General features: G+C 47.9%; 1 protein-coding gene across 1 annotated transcript; it reads right to left on the bottom strand.

The window, feature by feature from the left end:
• Positions 1-11,672: 11,672 nt before the first annotated feature.
• On the bottom strand, positions 11,673-15,368 carry NFKBIA (NFKB inhibitor alpha). Its single transcript, XM_002200518.6, has 6 exons — positions 14,956-15,368; positions 14,540-14,648; positions 13,827-14,037; positions 13,267-13,355; positions 12,867-13,127; positions 11,673-12,372 (listed from the first exon to the last, which is right to left on the bottom strand). Exons 1-6 carry the CDS (start codon positions 15,231-15,233, stop codon positions 12,325-12,327), a joined length of 996 nt encoding a protein of 331 aa, XP_002200554.2. The 5' UTR covers positions 15,234-15,368; the 3' UTR covers positions 11,673-12,324.
• Positions 15,369-19,632: the final 4,264 nt, after the last annotated feature.

Here is a 19,632-nt window from a genome sequence, read left to right on the forward strand (position 1 = left end):
AAGGTCGTAGCAGGGCAGATTGTGATTAAGTGGAATTTCTTAATGTTGAAAGACATTTGAGATTTGTCCCGGTGATTAATAAAATTACTTGGGGGCCATAGGAAAATCTGATCCTATGCATTTTTTTCTGAAGAGCACAAACCCTTTGAAAGTCCTGTGTGTGAAAGCTTAGAGAACAGCATTTGCATGGGGTGCCTCTGCCAGCAAAGCTGAGCAAAGGTGAAACCCATCATACCACAGGGCCCCTGCCAGCAAGAAATCCTCCTGAATTTCCACATAGCTCTGGTTACTGGTGTTCACAGCCTTTCACCTTGCCTTTTTGCACGCTGCTGGAGGAAGTCTGCTAGTTTAGTAGAGCCTAGAGCACGTGAGGGAGGCCCAGTGCACAGACAGCAGCCCAAATCTTGCCAATCCCAGCAGAAATCAGACCGAGTGTGTTTGCAGCTGCTTTAATGCTGTAGCTGATGGTTTTACCAGTTCATGTTCCTCATGGCTCTGCAGAGGAGAGGACAGGTAGCCTGCCCTGGGAAATACCTCCTCTGCAAACACCTATTTAAAGGCAGTCCCTGCCCTGGGGAGTTTGCAGCCCAAAGCTGGGGCAGAGAAGCTGCAGGCCAGAAGCCTGTGTGGGCTGTGACTCCATGTCCTACAGCAATGTTTTGTGTCTGCTGGTTTGTTGTGCCCTAAGATGCACATGCAGCCTGCCTGGGTGAGGAGCAGCAGAGTGAGTGGGGTGGCAGTGGCTTTGCTCCAGTCACACACGTGATAAACAGCAGAGATGGAGCTGGAGCTGGTCTCTGCCTGTCTGTGCCGCTTGTTACTAGAAGGTGCTTCAGAAGACAGGCTATGTTTTACTTTCTTGTTGTCCTCAGTGGTGTTAAGGAGCAGACTGAATCCTCCTATGCTGCAGCATAAATCACTGACTATCTGTACCTCATTTTTCCCACTGGGGACTTAGAACCTACTGTGAGTATTTTAAGTGGCTAGTACCACATTCAGACTCACTGCTGTTAATGCAATTCCTAATTTAAATTACTGGCTGTTTGCTAGCAAAAACATTTCTTTCCCTCTCCCTCATTCCTTTGGTGTTGATCAGCCTGTTCTGTCCTGGCTTCTCAAAGGGAGGTTTTCTCTGGAGACATGTGCAGCCCCAGTTGGCAGATGCTGGAGGCATACAGCTCTCACAGAGGCCCCTTCTGGGGACTCTCAAAACTGTGCCAGCAGCAGCACGTCTGGCGTTCTACATGAGTTCTGTGAGGTGCTGTGTATGGACAGAGGGCACAGCAGGTTGCTAGTTAGCAAAAGGGAAATGCTCTGGGTTTATGCAGGAGCCAGTTCATTAGGTACATGATTACAGCTCTGCAAGAAGTGATTTAGCTATCAGCTGTAAGAGGGAGAGAGACACTGATGTAGCTGCTGCACCACATATGAGAAGAATCATCCTATCATCTGCAGCTTCATGCAGCTCATGCCACACACACACAGTTCAAACAATTTCCTTTGCTTCTACACTTCTTGTAAGGCAGCCAGGCGTGTCAAACTCTCACTTTCAAGGACAGATCTTCAGTACATATTTCGATCCTGTCTGAGCAGGAGTCAAAAAAACATCAACTGGTGTTGATGGGATAAAGGCACTTAACTTTCCATCCAGGGGAGCAGTCAGTCATTGCAGCAAAATTTATGTCAATCATAAGTCACAGCCATACCTTTCAGGGACCACAGGACAAGCATGTTCCACACTGAAGCTTTGATGCCTTGCAGATATTTGCATGTATCACCACTGCTTCTTTTTCTAACCTCTACTTAATTAAAAAAAAAAAAAAAGAGTTAAAATGAAATTCCATGCAAAGCAGCTCCATCACTGCACCAGCTTGCACTCTCCTGTCTGAAGAGCTCTTGGAGGCTCAGTTCAAGGGAAGTGAGCTACTCCATCGACTGGAGGTTAAAAGTACAAGGAGCCTCTCTGCTTTAACCCTTTAAAGAGGGATGTTTTGCAGGGCTTGTTCTCATTTTGTAGCTTACTTACTTCTGAATGTCATGACTGTTTACATCCACTGTAGGTGCATCGTGTCCTGAACTCTGGATTTCCACATTCCAGTGACAGAGTGATGAGGTTAAGTGGGACCATACTCTGCACATTTCACTGATCTCATACATCTTGTCTTTGTCTTCCTACTGTGGTTTACTGAGGCTGCTCCTATACAGCTAGTGGAATAGGGCTTGGAATGCCAGGCACTAGAGGGGACATATCCTTCCACAGGCTTTGATGGAAGGAGCACTTGCATCCAATGGCTGGTCCTGTACAAAGACTCAGCTGCCACCAGGAGCAAAGAGCAACTGGGCCCAGCTGTAAGTACAGTGAAGCGTGTGTCACAGCACTGCTCTTTGGGCTGAGTAACAATTGAAATGTAATAAAAAAGTCTGTCCTGTCTCTAGGGCATACTTGCTTCTCAGTTCACTCTGAAAAGACCCCTTTGTGATGGCACACAGCAGCATGCGTCCATCTTCACCTCTGGCTGGCACAGGGTCAGACCCAGCCTGGGTTAAAAGCTCCCCATATCCCAGTGGGCAGGTGTGTGGAAGAGAGGGGACACTGAGAGACAGGACCATTTGTGCCACTGCCAGCACCCTGCCAAGCAGCAGCATCCTTACTGATTCACCTGCACACCTCAGCTTGGGTGGAAGACCAGCCACGGCCTAAAGGGAGACTGTTCCCAAGTTGTTTTCTTGGTGTCCTCAGAGGCAGGACTCAGAACCTCTGGGACTGGAGATGAAGATGATATTTCATGTGTCATTTAGCAAAATTTTAAATAATACAGCCATGCCTTTATCCTGTGCTTACAAGGAACATTCAATTTCTTGACAGCCTTCAAGGGCCCAGCTGTAAATTCAGTGGAACAGAATAGCTTCAGAGATAACATTTTTCTTATGGTGATGTTGAGAAGCGTCTGTGGTGGTGTTTCATGATGAATGCACTCACAACACCAGGGACTTGCATCCAGGAAGAGGACACACTGAGCTGTGTTTGCTTTGTTGCTGAATGAAAGCATCTGCAAGGGAAATACCTAACACTCCCTGGGTGATGTACACTCCCTGGGTGATGTACCTTGGCATCACACCGTGGGTTGTATCAGTCTCCAGATATGGTCTAAGTCATGGGCAAAATATCCAGTGGCAGGACAAGGGTTGGTGTCAGAATCAGCATCCGTTTACCATCCAAAAGCTGTACACTTGACACAGATTGCTTTGCAGCCCCAAAACCTTTAGCATGAAAGGGTCCTCAGGATTAATTTTGAAAATAACACCTCCAATGAGCTGGGCTTTTTTCCTGGTATATTTAGAGCAGTCCAAAGATAGAGTCAGCGGTTAGAGGGAATAGGATGTGTGTGTGAAGGGGGCTAGATGCTGTGAGGATGAGAGAAAGCAGAGCCAAGCAGACCTGATGGAAGGCTGCTAGCTCTAAATGAAGACCTGCCCCTATGCAAGCATGAGGAGTTTAACAGCTTTATATTATATGGATGGTAATTGGATGTAAATTTGAGGGCTGGCTTTTCAGAGATGGCATGTTAAACCCCAAGACAGAGGTATGCCTAGTGCACATGACTCAGGAAAAGAGTGGGAGAGGAAGGAAATTCTACTGTGTCGCAATCACGAAAGCTTAGGAGAAAACATTTTTCAGGTGAGTGAGAAAACAAACATCTGAAGTTTCCAATGAATAAGAAAAAAGCGTGAAATAGATTCTTGTTTTCTGGGTAAAGAAGTAATCTGTTTCACTTGGGAAGTTCTCAATATGGTTTTAGTCCTTCATATTTTAAAAAAAATTTCATTGTTTCTAACTGAAACAAAGCAGAGCAAAACATCTGACAGGAGGAAACGTGCCAGCAAAACCTCAACATGAGCAGAGCAGACTTCAGGCTGCTCAGGGAATTAGCAGATAAAGTCCCCTGGGAAAATGTTTCTGCAGATGCCAGGGTCCATAAGTTCTGGTCACTTTTTAAGCATCACCTCCTAAGGGCACAGGAGCAGGAAATGTCAGAAGTTAAGGAGGTAAAGCAGAAGTCCAGCTTGGCTGAATAGGAATCTTCCCTTGAAAATAAGTCAAAAAAGGAAGGTGTATGCCTAGTGGAAGCAAGGTCCAGTCATATGGGAAGAATACAGAGATTTTAATTGCCACGGTAGGGAGAAAATTCATGCAGACAAAGTGCAGCTGGAGCTGAACCCACAACTGTGGGGAACAATAAAAAGATGTTAATGGCAAAAGGCAGCACAGAAATAACATCAGCCCTTTCCAGTGTGAGGATGATCACCTCATGCACAGGGACATGGACACAGCAGGGCTGCTTAATGCATTCTTTGCCTCTGTCTTCAAAACAGATGAAAGGGGGTCTCAGTGCCCTGAGCTGAGGAACCATGGCTGTGAAAATGATCAACTCCAATTCAATCCTGAAATTGTGTGGAATCTGCTGCTCTGGCTGAATCCCTACAAATCTATGGGGCCTGATGGGATTCATCTGGGAATCCTCAAAGAGCTGGCTGATATAATCACAAACCCTCTCTCAATGATTTTTGAGCAGCCTTGGGAATCTGGAGAGGTCCCAGCTGACTGGAATCTGATGAATGTTTTCTGGATTTTGGAGGGCATGATGGAGGACCCTGTTAAAAACTGGCCTGTCCATCTCACTTCAGTGCCTGGCAAAGTTATGGAGATTATTCTGGGAGCCACTGGAAAACACCTGAAAGACAATGCAGTCATTGGTCACAGCCAGCACGGCTTCGTGAGAGGAAAGTCCTGCTTGTCACAGCTGACTTCCTTTTATGACAAGGTAACCCACCCAGATGATCAGGGGAAGCCAGCTGATGTAATTCTCTCAGATTTCAGTAAAGCTTTTGATGCTGTCTCTCACAGGACCCTTCTGGACAAAATGTCCAGCTCAGAGCTGGATAAACACATCATGGGATGGGTGAGCAACTGGCTCATGGGTCAGGCACAAAGGGTGAAGGTGAATGGGGTGGCCTCAGACTGGTGACCTGTCACTAGTGGGGTTCCATAGGGCTCCATCCTCAGCCCTGTGCTCTTCAACATCTTCATAAGTGACTTGGATGCAGGACACGAAGGGATACAGAGCAAGTCTGCAGATGATACAAAACTGGGAGGGGCTGTTGAACTCCCTTGAAGGCAGGGAGACCCTTCAGAGAGACCTTGACAAATTAGAGGGCTGGGCAATCACCAACTGTATGAAGTTCAGTGAGGGAAAGTGCTGGATTCTGCGCCTGAGACGGGGCAACTCTGTGTGTGTGTGCAGACTGGGGAATGAGGGCTGCACTCGAGCAGTGCCATGGAAAGGGACCTGGAAAGGGCAAGTTCAATATGAGCCAGCAGTGCCCTGGCAGCCAGGAGAGCCAGCCCTGTCCTGGGGTGCATCAGGCACATCGTGGCCAGTCAGGCAAGGGAGGGGATTGTCCTGCTCTGCTCTGCACTGGGGCAGCCTCACCTCGAGCGCTGCGGGCACTTTGGGGTGCCACAATTTAAAAAAAGACAGCAGTTTCCCTTTTCTGCTTTTCATGGACTCCTCTGAAAAAGGAAATAGAATTATCAGTTCCTTACTTTACGAGTCCCTCAGATACAGGGGTGTCTTGTGGAGGGAAGTGATCGGATCACTTTGGCAGTCCAGCTGTATGGAGAAGAGAAACTGGCTTTTTGTGTCATCACCCAGGGCAGGAAGGCTGACATCCTGGAATCCTGGCCTTCCCTGGACCTGCTCACTTCCCTTCCTCTGGGACAGAGTCAGAGGAGAGGATGCTGAGGGCAAACCTTAAGCATTTCTGCATGAAAAGTGCTACAGCTGGGCTGAGCTGTGAAGGGGAGGAGACCACCTCAGCAGTGGACCTTATCTGCTGTTGATGGTGGGCTCCCACCTAGCTTTTCCATCCTGGTGGCACTGTTGCCTTTTTGCCATTTCAGTTGCTGAACATGCCCTTGTTCTGTTTTATCCCCTGTTTGAACCTGGCTGACTGCAGCTGAAGCCTGCCAGCCTCCCACACAGCTATAGGGCTAGCCCTGTTTCCACCTCATTATTTCAGTTTCCATAGGTTGGGGTGCTGCCCTGCAGGAGTGGTTATCAAGGCAGGAGACACAGCAGTTTGAGAGCTAGCCCCTGCCTCGGTGGGGTAGTCCAGCAGCCCAGCACCAGGTGCTTCAGCTCACTACTGCCAGGGGACAGGGCTGCACAGGCAGGAGCATTAAGAGGTCTGGGGTGGATGGACAGATGGAAGATGTTGGGTGGTCTAGTAATTTTGTTTTTATTCCAGCAGCCCAGTTCATACACTGTTAGAGAGGAGGTGGAGATCAAGTGTTCTCTAGGGTGAGGGGGATTTGAATCCCCCACCCAGGGAGTGTTTTCCCCAAGCTAGGCTTGGCACAGCCCAGCGAAAGGAGCCTCCATGCAGCTTGGGGGAAGGCTTGTTTGTTTGTTTGCTAGGGCAAAACATCTCAGAGAAGGTGCTGCCAGGGGACAGATCTAAGTTTTTGGAAGAAATCCAGAAACATCAGCCTCGACGCATGCTGGAATGGCAACCCATCCGCTTAGAAAAAATGGAAAGAGAAGGGTGGTTTCATTCACAGGCTGGGCAGCCATCCTTATTGACTCTCAGTCCTCCTCAGCTCAGTGTGCATGAGCTTTGACTAAGACATGGCATGTCCTTTTCCCATGCAGAGAGGAAAACCACCACACAAGTCCTCCCACGCTGCAGGAGCAAACACCACAGCCCGGTTTCTTTTCCCACTGCTCTGTGCTCCTCGCGGTGCGCTGCCTCTCACTTGACCCCTGGGCACTCCCGGTGGGAACAAAGCATGGCTGAAGCAGAGCAGCAGCACTCAGAGTCCTCTACAGGGCTTTGGGAAACTCCCTCTCCTTCAAGCTACTGAAATCCAGGAATAATAATTAACCAAGCTAAGTGTTGCATCTTAATTGTAGCTGTGTGCCCTTCGAGGTGTGCATGCATGTTAAAGATATTTGTGTTTTAAGGCTCTTTCTTGAGCCATACATTTGCTCACATTGTACTTTCAGCTGGAGAGATGAAAATCTTACCTTGAAAGATGCACAGAAATATTAATCTGAACTAGCTAAAACTATGAATGAGAAAATAATTTAAATTAAAGGGGTGCAGGCTTGTTCCTTCAGAGCAAGGAAGCCCCTGGGGCTGGTGAAGGACAGATAAGAGGCTGCACTTCACCAGCTGGAGAGGCAATGGAGCCTGGTGCCATGGTTCATGGCCACTGTAACAGGGCAGAATTGCAGAAAGGAGTGAGCAGGGAAAATCCCACCTCTCTTCTGACAGGACTGGAAAGTCCTGTTTGGAAAACTGGATGAGGAGGCAGTCCTGGGAAAATCTGAGCACTGGATCATGGCTAGGGAAGGCAGTCAAACCTCCAGGGTATATGGGGAGTTTCTGTTCTGATTTCTCTGGATTTAAACTTCCTGGATTATGACCTGATAAATACGCCAGCATTTAAAGGAAACCTTTTGTTCCTGTTAATGCTTCAGAGAAGGGACAAGGAGGTGTGAGATGTCGGAGCTGTGACAGGCAGCTGCTGGAGAAGGTGAGAGGCTGTCCAGCAGCTGTCCAGGTTGGCATGAGAGGACAGGACTTTTCCTGTTCCCTCATCCCTTGGGATACTGTTTAGCTCCCACTCTTCAGCAAAGCACCAGTGCTGGGAGCACAACAATGCTGGAAAAGGCCCTTCCTCCAACCCCTGAAATGAGGGTAGCCATTTGTCCAGGGAGAGGTCTTTCCCTGCCACCACTGCGCTCTGTTTTGCAATTATTACTTCTAGCAATGACCAGATGCTTTATTATTTTCACAGCTCAGCTTCCACAGAAAAATTATATGTGCCTGGTCCAGAGTCCACCATCATTGAAGATTTCCCATTAAAAGAAATCACAAATGATACTTGTCCTCCCCTTGGAGATCACAGTGTCTTTCCTTGGGGTTTTTTTCTGGTTTCACCTTTTCCTTTACTCACTCAACCATCTTGCTCATTCAAATCTGAACTGAAGCTGTGGGGCAAAGCCAGCAGCAGTGAGGCTGCCGCTTTTGGGATGGGTTAAGAGTCCTGGTGGCCTTACTGCCTTCTGGTGCATCAAGTCCTTGCCAGGAAGGCAGGTAGATGTGTCCACCAGCTGCATGCAGGACACATGGTTGGTAAACACTGTTGGCCCTGCTTCAACCTGTATTTCTTGGTGTGTAAAGTGCTAAGCAGCCAATAGGGACCCCTTTCTAACGTCAAAAGGCTGAAGGAGGAGAAGACAGTAAGGCTGAGGCCTTTAGGTTAGAACTCTCTCTGTCTAGGGAGCAGAGACACCCACATCTACGTGTCAGCCAGCTCACACAGCCCAAGCTGCATGCAAGGAGTGTGCTGCACCAAAACACAAGAGTGGCAGAACAAGCAGGTGGGGGGATGGTGAGAGGGGTCTGCTCATGACTGCAGATGTCAGGCTGGCACTGGAGCCACAGGGAGCACAAACTTTCCTTTGCATTATCTCTAGGTGCAAGGTTGCCTTTTGCCCTTGCTTTTTATGCCTTCCAAAGCTGCATGGAATGGAAGAAAAGGGCTCTAAAGTACTGGGGGAGAAATCAGGCCTCGGGCTCTGCTGTCCAACATCGCCACCCTGGAAGTCTGTACTTTATTTGTCACCACCATAAGGTTCTTGAGAAGTCCAGGGCTGATGCTGAGAAAGCTGAACGGCACTGAAGAAGGCAACTTGGTTGTGGTTGGGGTGAGAAAGGCCTACAGTGAGCAGGAATGCAAGGAGGAAGAGGAGGGTGTGGGAGGAAATGAGGAGTTTTGTTCGTTGTGTGGAATATAAGGAAGTATGGGAATATCCCTGTAGGATTATCAAAGAGATTTACAAGAATGGGCAGCAGGGAAAGGCTGGAAACAAAAATGTAACCTCATACTGTGTAATGTAATGACGGGTGAATGAGCTGGTGTTGCAGGTGAAAAGGGTGGGGGGGCCATGTGGAAAGGGAGGAAGGGAAAAAAAGAACAGGCAGAGGCAGATATGAGTGCCAAAGGCAATAAAAGCAGAGGATACAGGCAGGGCACGGGCTGAGGAAAGAGAGGAGGTTAATGGAGAGAGGGCCAGTTAGGAAACCAAATCTGAACTTCACAGGATCTCGATCTGCAGCGGCACGGATGCTCTTGAAGCTTGCAGAGCCATACAGGGCATGTGGAAAAGGTGCTGGGACAGAATTTTGAACCCTGGACCATTGTGGGGAGGCACTGGCAGTAGAAGCAAGAACAAGCTAGTGTGCTTTGCAAATAGCAGCCATGCTGTCTGAATAAGGAAAAAGAGATGCTAGAAGAATAAATGCATAAGGAGTTCTTGCTCTATATCCTACAAATGGGACCATGCCACACATCTGCCAGAAAGCCAGGAGGACAGCATTAAGGCAGCTCATCACTAAAACCACTCTCAAAAGATCTTTCTAAAGGCATAGGTGTAGAAAGGGCAGAGACAGAGTGGACATGCAGCAGTTAAAGGGCATATATTCAAAATTGGGGGTGCCAGGGGGATGTCCTGCAATGGACAATCTTTCCGTATCATCAAGTGAACAGGCAAAGATCTCCAATGAGTAATCCTGCATTAGCAATGCACAACATGTCCCAACATATTTTGCTAACAAGCAAATGTTCTCACATTAATCTCTGTCCTACTTGCTTTACCCATGGTTCCTCTGCATATGTTGCATGGTTACTTTTGCATGACAGGTGGAGGTAAACATTAGCAAAACCAGCATGTGGTATTTCAACAATTATTTGTTTAGCTGCAAAACTTCCTTGTACAGTAAGACATTTGCTTAATTTATTAAGTCATTGCAGAATTATTGTAAGATTATAGCAGTGCATTTTTAGATATTCTTTGTCTAAATCTTGCAATGGGCAGCCGAGAATGTATCACTGCCTCCAAAACTAATCGGCCAGCCTGGTACTACTGATAACTGCATTTTTCTCCGTCCCTCGGCCTTCAAATGAGAAGTATTTGCCTTCAGATGGTATCTATTTAAATATTTTCATACCTAGTCCAACCATGCACCCAAGGATTTTTAGACCATTGATAGCTATAGCTGGTGAATGCCTCTGCAGGGCCTTGACAGCATTTTCAACTCCTGCTTTGCAAGGGGAAACTGAAATGTAGCAAGTGGAACACTGCTGTTTCTATTTCCAGTGCGGAATCACTTGGGTTTTTTTGCTAGTGAAAAACCTGTAGCAGCAAGTGACCAAACTCCCAAGTCAACACTCCCAGCTCAGAGTTAATGGCTGGTCAGAGTGCAGGGTGTGTTTCCAAAAAGAAAAAAGATTTGGCAGATTCTTATGCAACCCCACACCTGGAAAATGCAGCTTTGCAGTGCAGATGTAGCAATGTCTGCCAGAAGGAAGTTTCAGTGCATATACCTGGGTTATGCTTGTAGAAGGAAGGGAAATAAAAATGACTCAGGATGACAATTTTTTACAGTCCTTTCCACAGTGGCCTTTGGATCCCATGCAAATTAGGAAGCACACAGCCAGCTGTGGTGCTCTTCCTCATACCAGCAAACTCTCCTTAGTTAGAGCAGGTTGTGTGTCAGGAACCCTTTGGGAAGAGGACAGAAAAAGGTATGGGCATCCCTGTGCAACCCGGGACCATAGCATTCTCCAACAGCCTGAGCTGTGCCAGGTGCCAGCAGCACAGAATTCCCTTGGCCAGCTCTTGGCAGAGCTCCACTGTCCTGCGTCAGCAGCTTTGCTGCTCCCTGTTTCCATCCAGGGAGTACAGCACAAACAGGGCACGGTCACCTTTTACACAACACATCCTTTACAGGGACACACAACAGGCTGAAAGTCTGCTGCTGAAAGTAGTCCAGTATTGTGATGCACTGCCAGCAGATAATGAGGTGGAGCAAAGGATTTGGGCAAAGATTCTGTCTGCCTAAATGCTGGAGAGAAACTTAAGGAATATCTGAAGCAGTTAAAGCCACATCCTTCACTACTACGAACTGGACAAGAGCTGTAGCTCCTGCAGTGGGGATGTGAAGGTGCCCCACCTGAATTTCAGGGGGGCAAGGCAACTGCAAGTTCCCTCTTCCCACGGAAATCCCCTTTGGAAATTCCAAAGCGGTCAGAGTTCAAACTGAAGCTGGGCCAGTGATAAACAAGAGGTGAACAGACACAGGGCTGTGCTGCAAACCTCCAGCTTCCCATGGCAAGAGCTGCAAAGTATTTGAGCTGGAACAAAAGGTGCTGTGAGGGCAGGTGGGCGGGTGCTGCCAAAACCAGCCTAAAACCCCCTCTCTAGTGGGCCGGCAGCCTGGTGCTGGAAGAGAGGGGGAATCCCAGCCCCACAATCCGCCTGCTGCAGAGGGTGCAGGAAACAACACCTACGTCTGCTTCCAAAATTAGCTGCAGCACAAGGGCTGAGAGCTGCAAGCTGCTTAGATGTCTTACCACTGCTGAGGTGAACCACCTAAAACCCCTGAGAATGTGACCCCAAATGGGCTAATAGGTGTTAAAATGTTTCTTAAAAAGCAAACCGGGTAGATTCCCACAATCTCAGGGAGGTGGGCAATGAACCATTTTGCAGACTAGGTATGGTAATTTTTTTTAATAAATACACATCTCACATGTACCAAAATAATTATAAACAAAAAATGTACACTATTTACACAATATACAGTTGCTAAAAAGTGTAGCAATTATGACACACACAGTGTGAAACACACTTTTCCAATGCCCACAGTTAACATTATTGCTACTTTTGCCTAAGAGCCAAGACTGCACCAGTGCCTTGGTCTGACTCCTCTACTCGGGAAGCCTCACTGAGAGCAGCCGAGGTCAGTCAGAAAGGACAGAGACTGCCACCAGCCCAGCACAAATGAACGCAGAGTCTCTGAAAAGGGGTGTTGGCATGAGTCCACCTTGCCACGAAAGGTCACTTGGTTCCCCGTAGTACCTGATGCCACAAGAAAGTTCCCTGTAACGAGCAGGTTGCATGTGTAGTCTGTTACCTTTGCAGGGCTGAGAAGATTGGCTATGTGGCTCTTTATCAGGTGGTGTGAATAATCACAGATCTGTACTGATGTTACACATCCCACTCCTGTATTTAAACACAAAGGAGATCCTGGAACTGTCCTGTTACAATTACGTGCTCCTTCCCTTTGCTGGCAGTGTAGTAATTCCCTCCTCTTTTTCTCCCTCCACATTGTGACTTTCTTTTTAGGTGAAGAAAGTCAGTCCTTTTTCTACGCATATGTATACAGCCACTTCTTTTCACGGAAAGCTCTGCTTTAAAATGTCAGCTGTCGTCCTCCAATAAGGCAGTCATCATATATAAGCTGCAAGAAAAAAAAAAACAAAACAAAATGCTGTTAATGCAAAAATCTTACTTAAAGTATCATATCCATCTGGGATAACAGCCAAATTCTACATACAAATTCTTCAGCAGTGTATAAAATTTCTACACCAAAATGGTTACATACGCCATTTAATGCAGCACTCAGAATGTAAGAAAAACAAATTCTAGGGAGGAGAAAACCACCCACTAACTTGAATTTTCTCTCATGAGGTTCTGTGTCAGCAACAGAACTGTGCTCAGAGAACCATTGCATGAAGTTAACCTCCATTCCCTCGTGCTATTTTTTACATTTTATTCTTACTCCATTTACATGCTTGCCTCATCTGCCATTTTGCTGATTGCGTAATCTTTGGTATAGCTATCTGTTGTGCAGCAAGAGGTCACTGGGGCAAGTTATCAGAGTGACACCAAAAAATACCCTGCACAGAACAGAATTTTCCTCTTTCTCTTGTAAAAATGAAAACAGCTACTTACTTCATCCTCCGTGAATTCAGGCTCCGATTCACTGCTCTCCTCATCCTCACTTTCTGGCAACATCTGCAGGTCAGCTGTGGTCAGCTGCTTCAGCTGTTCCTGTATGCTCGAGTTGTCTCTGCCCCATGTGAGTTGATAGGGGGAATAGCCCTGATAGGTCACTTTGTTCACGTCTGCCCCATGTTTCACCAAAAGCGACACGAGTTCTGAATTCTGCAGATCGACTGCCAAATGTAGTGCTGTTCTGCCATTGCATGGCTCCTGTGTGAAAACAGCGTAAGGTTCGGCACATTAGGAGAGCAGAGCCATTGTCAGATCTGCTGTTTCATAAGACTACTGCTGATTCCAATCTACTGATTAAGAGCCCCACTCAGTTAAATTCATGGTACACATTACATACCTGTGCATTTACATCTGCTCCCAAGGACAGCAGATACTCGACAATAGCCAGGTATCCTTGGATAGATGCTAAATGAAGACACGTATGTCCTGGAAGACACAAACAAAGGGAAAACTTGAGTAAGTCTAACTCAATGCCTCATCATTACTTAAAAGTCAAGATGATAGGCCAGGATGATATCTAAATTTGCAATGTCAAAATGGTGTTTTACAGAAGAGCTTTTCTAGCTTCCAGTATAAATAAAAGGGTTGGATTTTGAAAAGATTTCTTGGACGCTTTATTCCAGTGTTTGAGTGCAACTTGTTACTAACAAAAAAGAAGGTGCACAGCAAAGGCTGTCACTAAAAAAGCAAAGTTCAAAGACATGACTACAATCAACAGTGAGAAGGCCTATAAGACAGTTCACTTCAAAAAGGTCAGACACTGCTTTGGGCTCCTCAACTCTCAAATGGGACATAATAATCCTTCTCGACCTCTCCAGAGATCTTTGAGATCACAGGAGACCGACCCTACCCTCAGTGCAGCACACCAAGGCGAAGTGCTCAGGAGTGTGGCCGTACCGTTGTAGTTGGCTGCCTGCAGGACAGCGAGGAGGTGGTGTGCCTGGCAGTACTGTGTGAGCACGCTGACGCTCCTGAGGGAGCCCTGCTGGCAGGCAATGTGCAGGGGGGTGTTTCCTCGGAAGTCCCTGATTTCCAGGTCGCATCCGGCCTTCAGAAGATGCTCAGCAATTTCAGACTGATCAGTTATCACTGCCAGGTGAAGAGGAGTCTGCAAGCATAAAAGCAAACCACATTGTAAGTTACACCACAAACTTGGCACCAACATCTGGACAAGCAGACCTCTAGTTCACTTTGTGATTTGTGCCAACAAATAAAAGCATGAAAGCACACCCAGAACTCAGTTCTTTATGCTTCCCAAGTTGTTGTACAGTTGCCCATTCATCTGGAAGTGATGAACTTTGGGCTCTCTGGATAAACCAACTGCCAGCTGGTATGAAGGGTATCATTAACATCTCCATAAAGAGGGATGCAACCCATGGCATCATATTTGAAAAATGTGGGCGTTAAATGCCACTCTCCCAGGGGAGAGGAAGCATTGTACCAATACCGGCTGGAGCCAGCTGGGGACTTTCCTGAACGTAGGCTTTGATTCAGTTGATTCCATCAATTAAAAAAAAAATTAAAGGGACTTTTTTGGGGGAATTCCCCAGAAGGAGTGTGTGGGTGTGGCAGGGGCTGATCCAGATTTGGGGTTATGGAGGTGAAAGTACCTGGCTGAGGTTGTTCTGGAAGTTCAGGAAAGCCCGGTCACCGGCTGCCTGCTGGATCACCTCCAGGCTCAGGGCTTTTTCCTCGTGAATAATGGCCAAGTGGAGAAAACTGCAGGGGGAAAAAAAGGACTCATTAAGCGACACGCGTTATCCCCCGACTGCAGGCTAAGCCCCGCGCCCGGCGGCCCGGCCCGGGTCAGGCGCGGGTGTCGCAAGCCGGGGCTTTCGGCGCGGCCGGGGCTTTCCGCGGCCGCGGAGCCGCCTCTGGCTGGCGCCGCTCCAGGGACTTTCCGCACCCCCTCCCTTCCCTCCCGGCGCGGCCCAGCGCGGCGCCGCCCCGCCGGCCAGCACATCCTGTCCCGGACCGGCCGTGCGGGCTCCCCCCCAGCTCCCTGCCCGGCTTCGAGCCCACTTACGTGTCCCCGTCCTCCGTCAGCTGCTGCGCCCAGGCGGGCGGCTCGCGGGGCTGCAGCCGTATGTCCTCCAGCTCCTTCACCAGCTGCCGGTACTCCTCCTCCTTCATGGAGTCCAGGCCACTGTCGTGGCGGTCGTCGAGTGGGAAGGCGCCCTGGCGCTCCTTCTTGGGCTGCTCGTAGCCGTCCATGGCGGGCGGCTCGGCGGCGCGGCGGGCGGCGATCATGGCGGCGGAGTGCGGGCGCTGCGAGTGAGCGGCGGCGGCGGCGGCGCCTCGCATATACAGCGCGGCCCGGGGGATTTCTGCGGGGGAGGAGCCGCGGAGGACGGGAATTTCCAGCCACTCAAAGCCCGACCGACGGGTCCGGTCCTGCTCGGCGCCGCCGGCGCTGGCAGGGCGGGCGGAGCGGCTCGGGCCGCCCAGAAGGGGCGTCGGAGGGGAGGGAAGAGGCCGGGCCGAGAGGGAACTTGGCGTTTTTCCAGGGGGGAAGTTCTCGCCTCTCCGGCGTCCCCGGCGGTACTTCCCTGCCGCGCCCCGCGGGGATTTCCCTGCCCTACCCTGCCCGATCCTGGCGCTCCCGACGCCTCCTCCCCGGCCGGGTCCCACCGCTGCTCGGGGTCCTGGCGCGCTGCGGGGCCCCTGGAAGGCCGAGGAGCGCCTCAGTGCCGGCACGGCTGGCCCGATTGCACCCGGCGTCCCCCCTGACATTCCGCAACTTTCCTAAGAGGGGCTGCGGGATCATAGAATCAGAATAATTTGGGTTGGAAGGGTTCATAAAACAAGGGTTTTTCCCTTGTCTGGCAACTATTTCTGGCCTCACTGAGGGTTTGTGCTTTCTTGTCCATTTTGTCATTTTCCCATGGCATGCCATTCATTTGAACAACAACTTAGAAGAAAATAAAGACCCATCTAGACCAACACCTCTGCCATGAGCAGGGACATCTTCAACTGCATAAGACCCCTATCCAACCTGACCTTTAATTTTTCCAGGGATGGGCATCCACCACCTTTCTGGGCAATCTCTAGCAGCAAGAGGCTGCCCAGAGGGTTCACCACCGTCATTGTAAAAAATCTTCTTCCTTATAGCTAACCTAAATTGACCTTCCTTCTGGTTTAATCCCTTGCCCTTTGTCGTATGGCAGCAGGCCCGGCTACAAAGGCTGTCCCTATCTGTTTTTATAGGCTGCCCTCAAGCACTGCAGGGCTGCGCTGCGGTCCTGCCGGGAGTCTCGCTGTAAGCATTAACACTCTTAGAAGCTCCATCACCCACAAGGTGCAGTGCAGCACGGCACCTCGTTCCCGCACAGTCTGCACAGTGACATCCCTGAGCCTGTGAGGATCGTTTTGAAGTCTGATGAGAGGGACCACCTTCGGAGTAATTAACCAGCACTTACCTAACGATTAGGAGCAAGCTTTATAGCAAACCCAGGGCAGCAAAGTCATGGTAAAATGTCAGAGAATCAAACACCATCGGAGCAATGCTGAGGCTGCTACTGCATCAGTGCACTGCATCTGCCCTGCTTGGTGAGGAGTGTCACTTCTTGGAGGGATTCAGGTAGTATTGCACATGATGGGTGTTACGCTGCCGTGCCTGCAAGTGTGCAGGTGTTGCCTCAGCATTTAGAGGATTTTGCATCTCTGCTGTGTAAGTTTTCACTCCATAACAGAACAAACCTTTAAAGAAGAAATTACATTTTCAGCCACTCTTCTTACTTTCTCTGGCCATTCCTAGTGACTCTACTCTGATGCTTTTTTTTTTTTTTTTTAACTGCTGTTATGCCATCTGCGGGTAATAAAAACTGGATAAATGCAGGATCCCACATGGATAAAAGACATTGTCTGCAGAGCTGATGGCAGTGAATTTTTTCCTGGTGAATTTTTGCTTCTGCTTCTCAGATGTAGGGGATTCCCATGAAGAATTTTTCTTCTCTTGCAACAATTGCTGGCCTCACTGAGTAACAGTGTCTGTACTTTTTTTCCTTTTGTCATTTTCCCATGGGATGGCATCCCTTTGAACTTAGAACTTAGGGGAAAATCCAAAGAAAATGAAAGATGCAGAAGAGAGGAAGAATGCCTGTCTTTCTGTGAGCAAATGTTTCTAATTTTCAGCCCAGCTGTGCCATTCCAGGACTTCTTTTCAGTATTCATCACTTGGCCTGGGACAATCCAGTGGTGCTTTTGGGCAGGTTTAGAAAAAAGTTGTATAACTCTTTCTTTTTTAAGTTAAAGGTTATGAAAGTTTCACGAGGTTTTTGAAACAGTTCCCCCTTTCTAATGTAAATTGGCAGGGGAAATTTAATTAACAAATGAATCTCGTCCTATCCGCATCTCTTCAAAAAAGGAAGAAGGGAGTTGAAAAGAAAGCTGACTGTTCTGACTAGGAGGGGAATTGAGCCCAGCAAGGACCTTGCTCTCTGCAGTTGGGATTTTGCTAGAACTACACAGACATTAAACTTGAAAACTCCTGTCCTAGCTGTGATGGCTGTAAACTAACTTCAGCAAAGGGAATTCTTTGCCTCCTTCTATAAGAGACCTCCAGCTGCCCTCCCAGGCCATCACAGGACTATTTTTAGCAAGCATTTGCAAGCAGCCTCTTTTCAGAGGCACACGAGATGCTTTTATTTTGTGTGTGTTTTAACTTGGCAGTACTGCAGCCAGTTGTAGGTGGCAGAAAGCTGATGGAAAATGTTTTCTGGATGGAAAGTCACGCTGAGGCCAGCCCACTTCCTGCTTCAGGGAGATGCTGCTGCTCTGCAGCCTGGCCCTAGACATCATGGGGGGGCCAACACATGGGCCAGTAACCTGGGTATTAGGCAACTAGAAGCACGGCTGGATTAGGGATTTTGCCCTAAACCCATATGCAAAGCAGCAGCTAGCTGCAGATGCAGGGGCCAGTGGAGCCCTCATTATCAATTAAGCAAAAAAGGCTGTTGTCTTCCCTGTAACTCCTCGAAGTCAGCACAGTCGTACAATACTTGCCTGAAGGGATGACATAAGAGAAGACAGCATAAAGCAAAGGTCTTGGAGTGGTGAAGGTCATCGGTGCTGCTTTGTGTTGAAGTACTCTCCTTTTTCTTTTTATTTATTTATTTATTTAAATTATCACATTTAAGCAATTTTTCTATGCAATTTTCTGTATGGTACACAAGAGAAAAAAAATAGAAAGAAACAAGCTCAGTTTTTTGGATATAGGGTGGAGCCTATCACAACCCTAGTTTCCTGTGTTGCCTCTCACCCAAGTGTTGCAGTTCTGGGGAGCTCAGACAGGCCCCCAGGGGATGGAGCAGCTGTACCTATCCAGGGACAGGGGTTGGCCCTGCTGAAACAGTAGCAAAATTTCATGAACCCTGATGAAAAAGGAGAAAAAATCCATGAGCGCTGCAGGCATCTGTGCCAACCTGAACCTTCTTTTTCTGCTTGTGTATTCTGGTTTAATACCTCTGCTATGTCTGCATTAATTTCAGAGAAGTGTTTTCTTGTCATTTTGAGAGGAGATTAACATTCTCTGCATTTCTAATTTGGGATTATGTTAGCAGTCTCTGCCGCCTGGTCCAGCAGGTACTTCAATGCCAAAGGACTACCTAAAAGTTACTCTAACAATGTAAAAACTGTAACCACGGGAGGTGGTTTTGCACCGCATACCTAAGAGCTACGTTTTACAAAATCCTCCTCCACTTTAGGCGCTCTGAGCACTCAACTGGCAAGGCTGTGGTGCTGTAGGGATGTGATGTTTGTTTTTATTATACCTTGCAGAAAGCAACTGGCAGGGCTCTGAGAAGCAGCCTCAAGTGTCTGAATACTGAGAAGGGGCTGTAGGGTTTTAATTTGTTTTAAGAGAACGTGAAGAATTCTTGCTGCTTCCTCCAGCAAACATATTAAATTGTAATTTCCTGATTGCCACACTAATCATGACGACCATCTAGTGCTGTTGATTTACCAGAGTTGGTCCCACAACTTCATCCTTTTTGTGACTGCTGCTGCAGATACCCATTAACTGTTTCCTCTCATTTAATCACAAAGACCGTATGTGGCTCCCAGGATATGTATCAGGAAATTTATCAGTTAACAACATCCAGCAAGATCTTGGCCCAGGATGTTAAAGCAAAACAAATCAGTGAAGTAGACCTGCTGTCTGTACTTGTATGTGCACGTGCAGATACCCCTTGGAATAGGACTCTGGTTTGTTGCTTCAAAAGTGGACTTTGCTGGTGCAAGGGAAGCCAGGGGACACTTGACATTGTCATTTTGATAATATTTTGCAGTTAAAATCCACGTTTCCCATTTACAGCTGCTACAGAGATAAGAACCAGGCAGCTCCAAACAATTAGTCCAATGGTAAACAAGGAAAACGTATTTCCCTCCTACTTTCTAATAATAATATAAGTAAGTAATTTGAAAGCTTAAAAAAAACAGCCAAAAGAGAGAAAGGAAGGTTATGCAAAGTCAATTTTTGTCAGCCAGGATGAAGGCAAAAGGTAGACACATGTGCCATGTGGCCTGTATTCCTACCTTCTCAAGTCTTTTCATCAGAGGTTATTTTGGGTTGGTCATAGACTCCAAAGAGCAGAATGGTGGATGCAGTAGGAAGCATTTCTGCACCTTATTTAAGCTGGTATGATATCCAAGCAAATAGTCTGCAGGGTAATTTTTGGCACGCAAAGCCAAGGTCCAAATTAGG

This window comes from Taeniopygia guttata, chromosome 5, assembly GCF_048771995.1.
Source record: "Taeniopygia guttata chromosome 5, bTaeGut7.mat, whole genome shotgun sequence".
NCBI lineage: Eukaryota > Metazoa > Chordata > Aves > Passeriformes > Estrildidae > Taeniopygia > Taeniopygia guttata.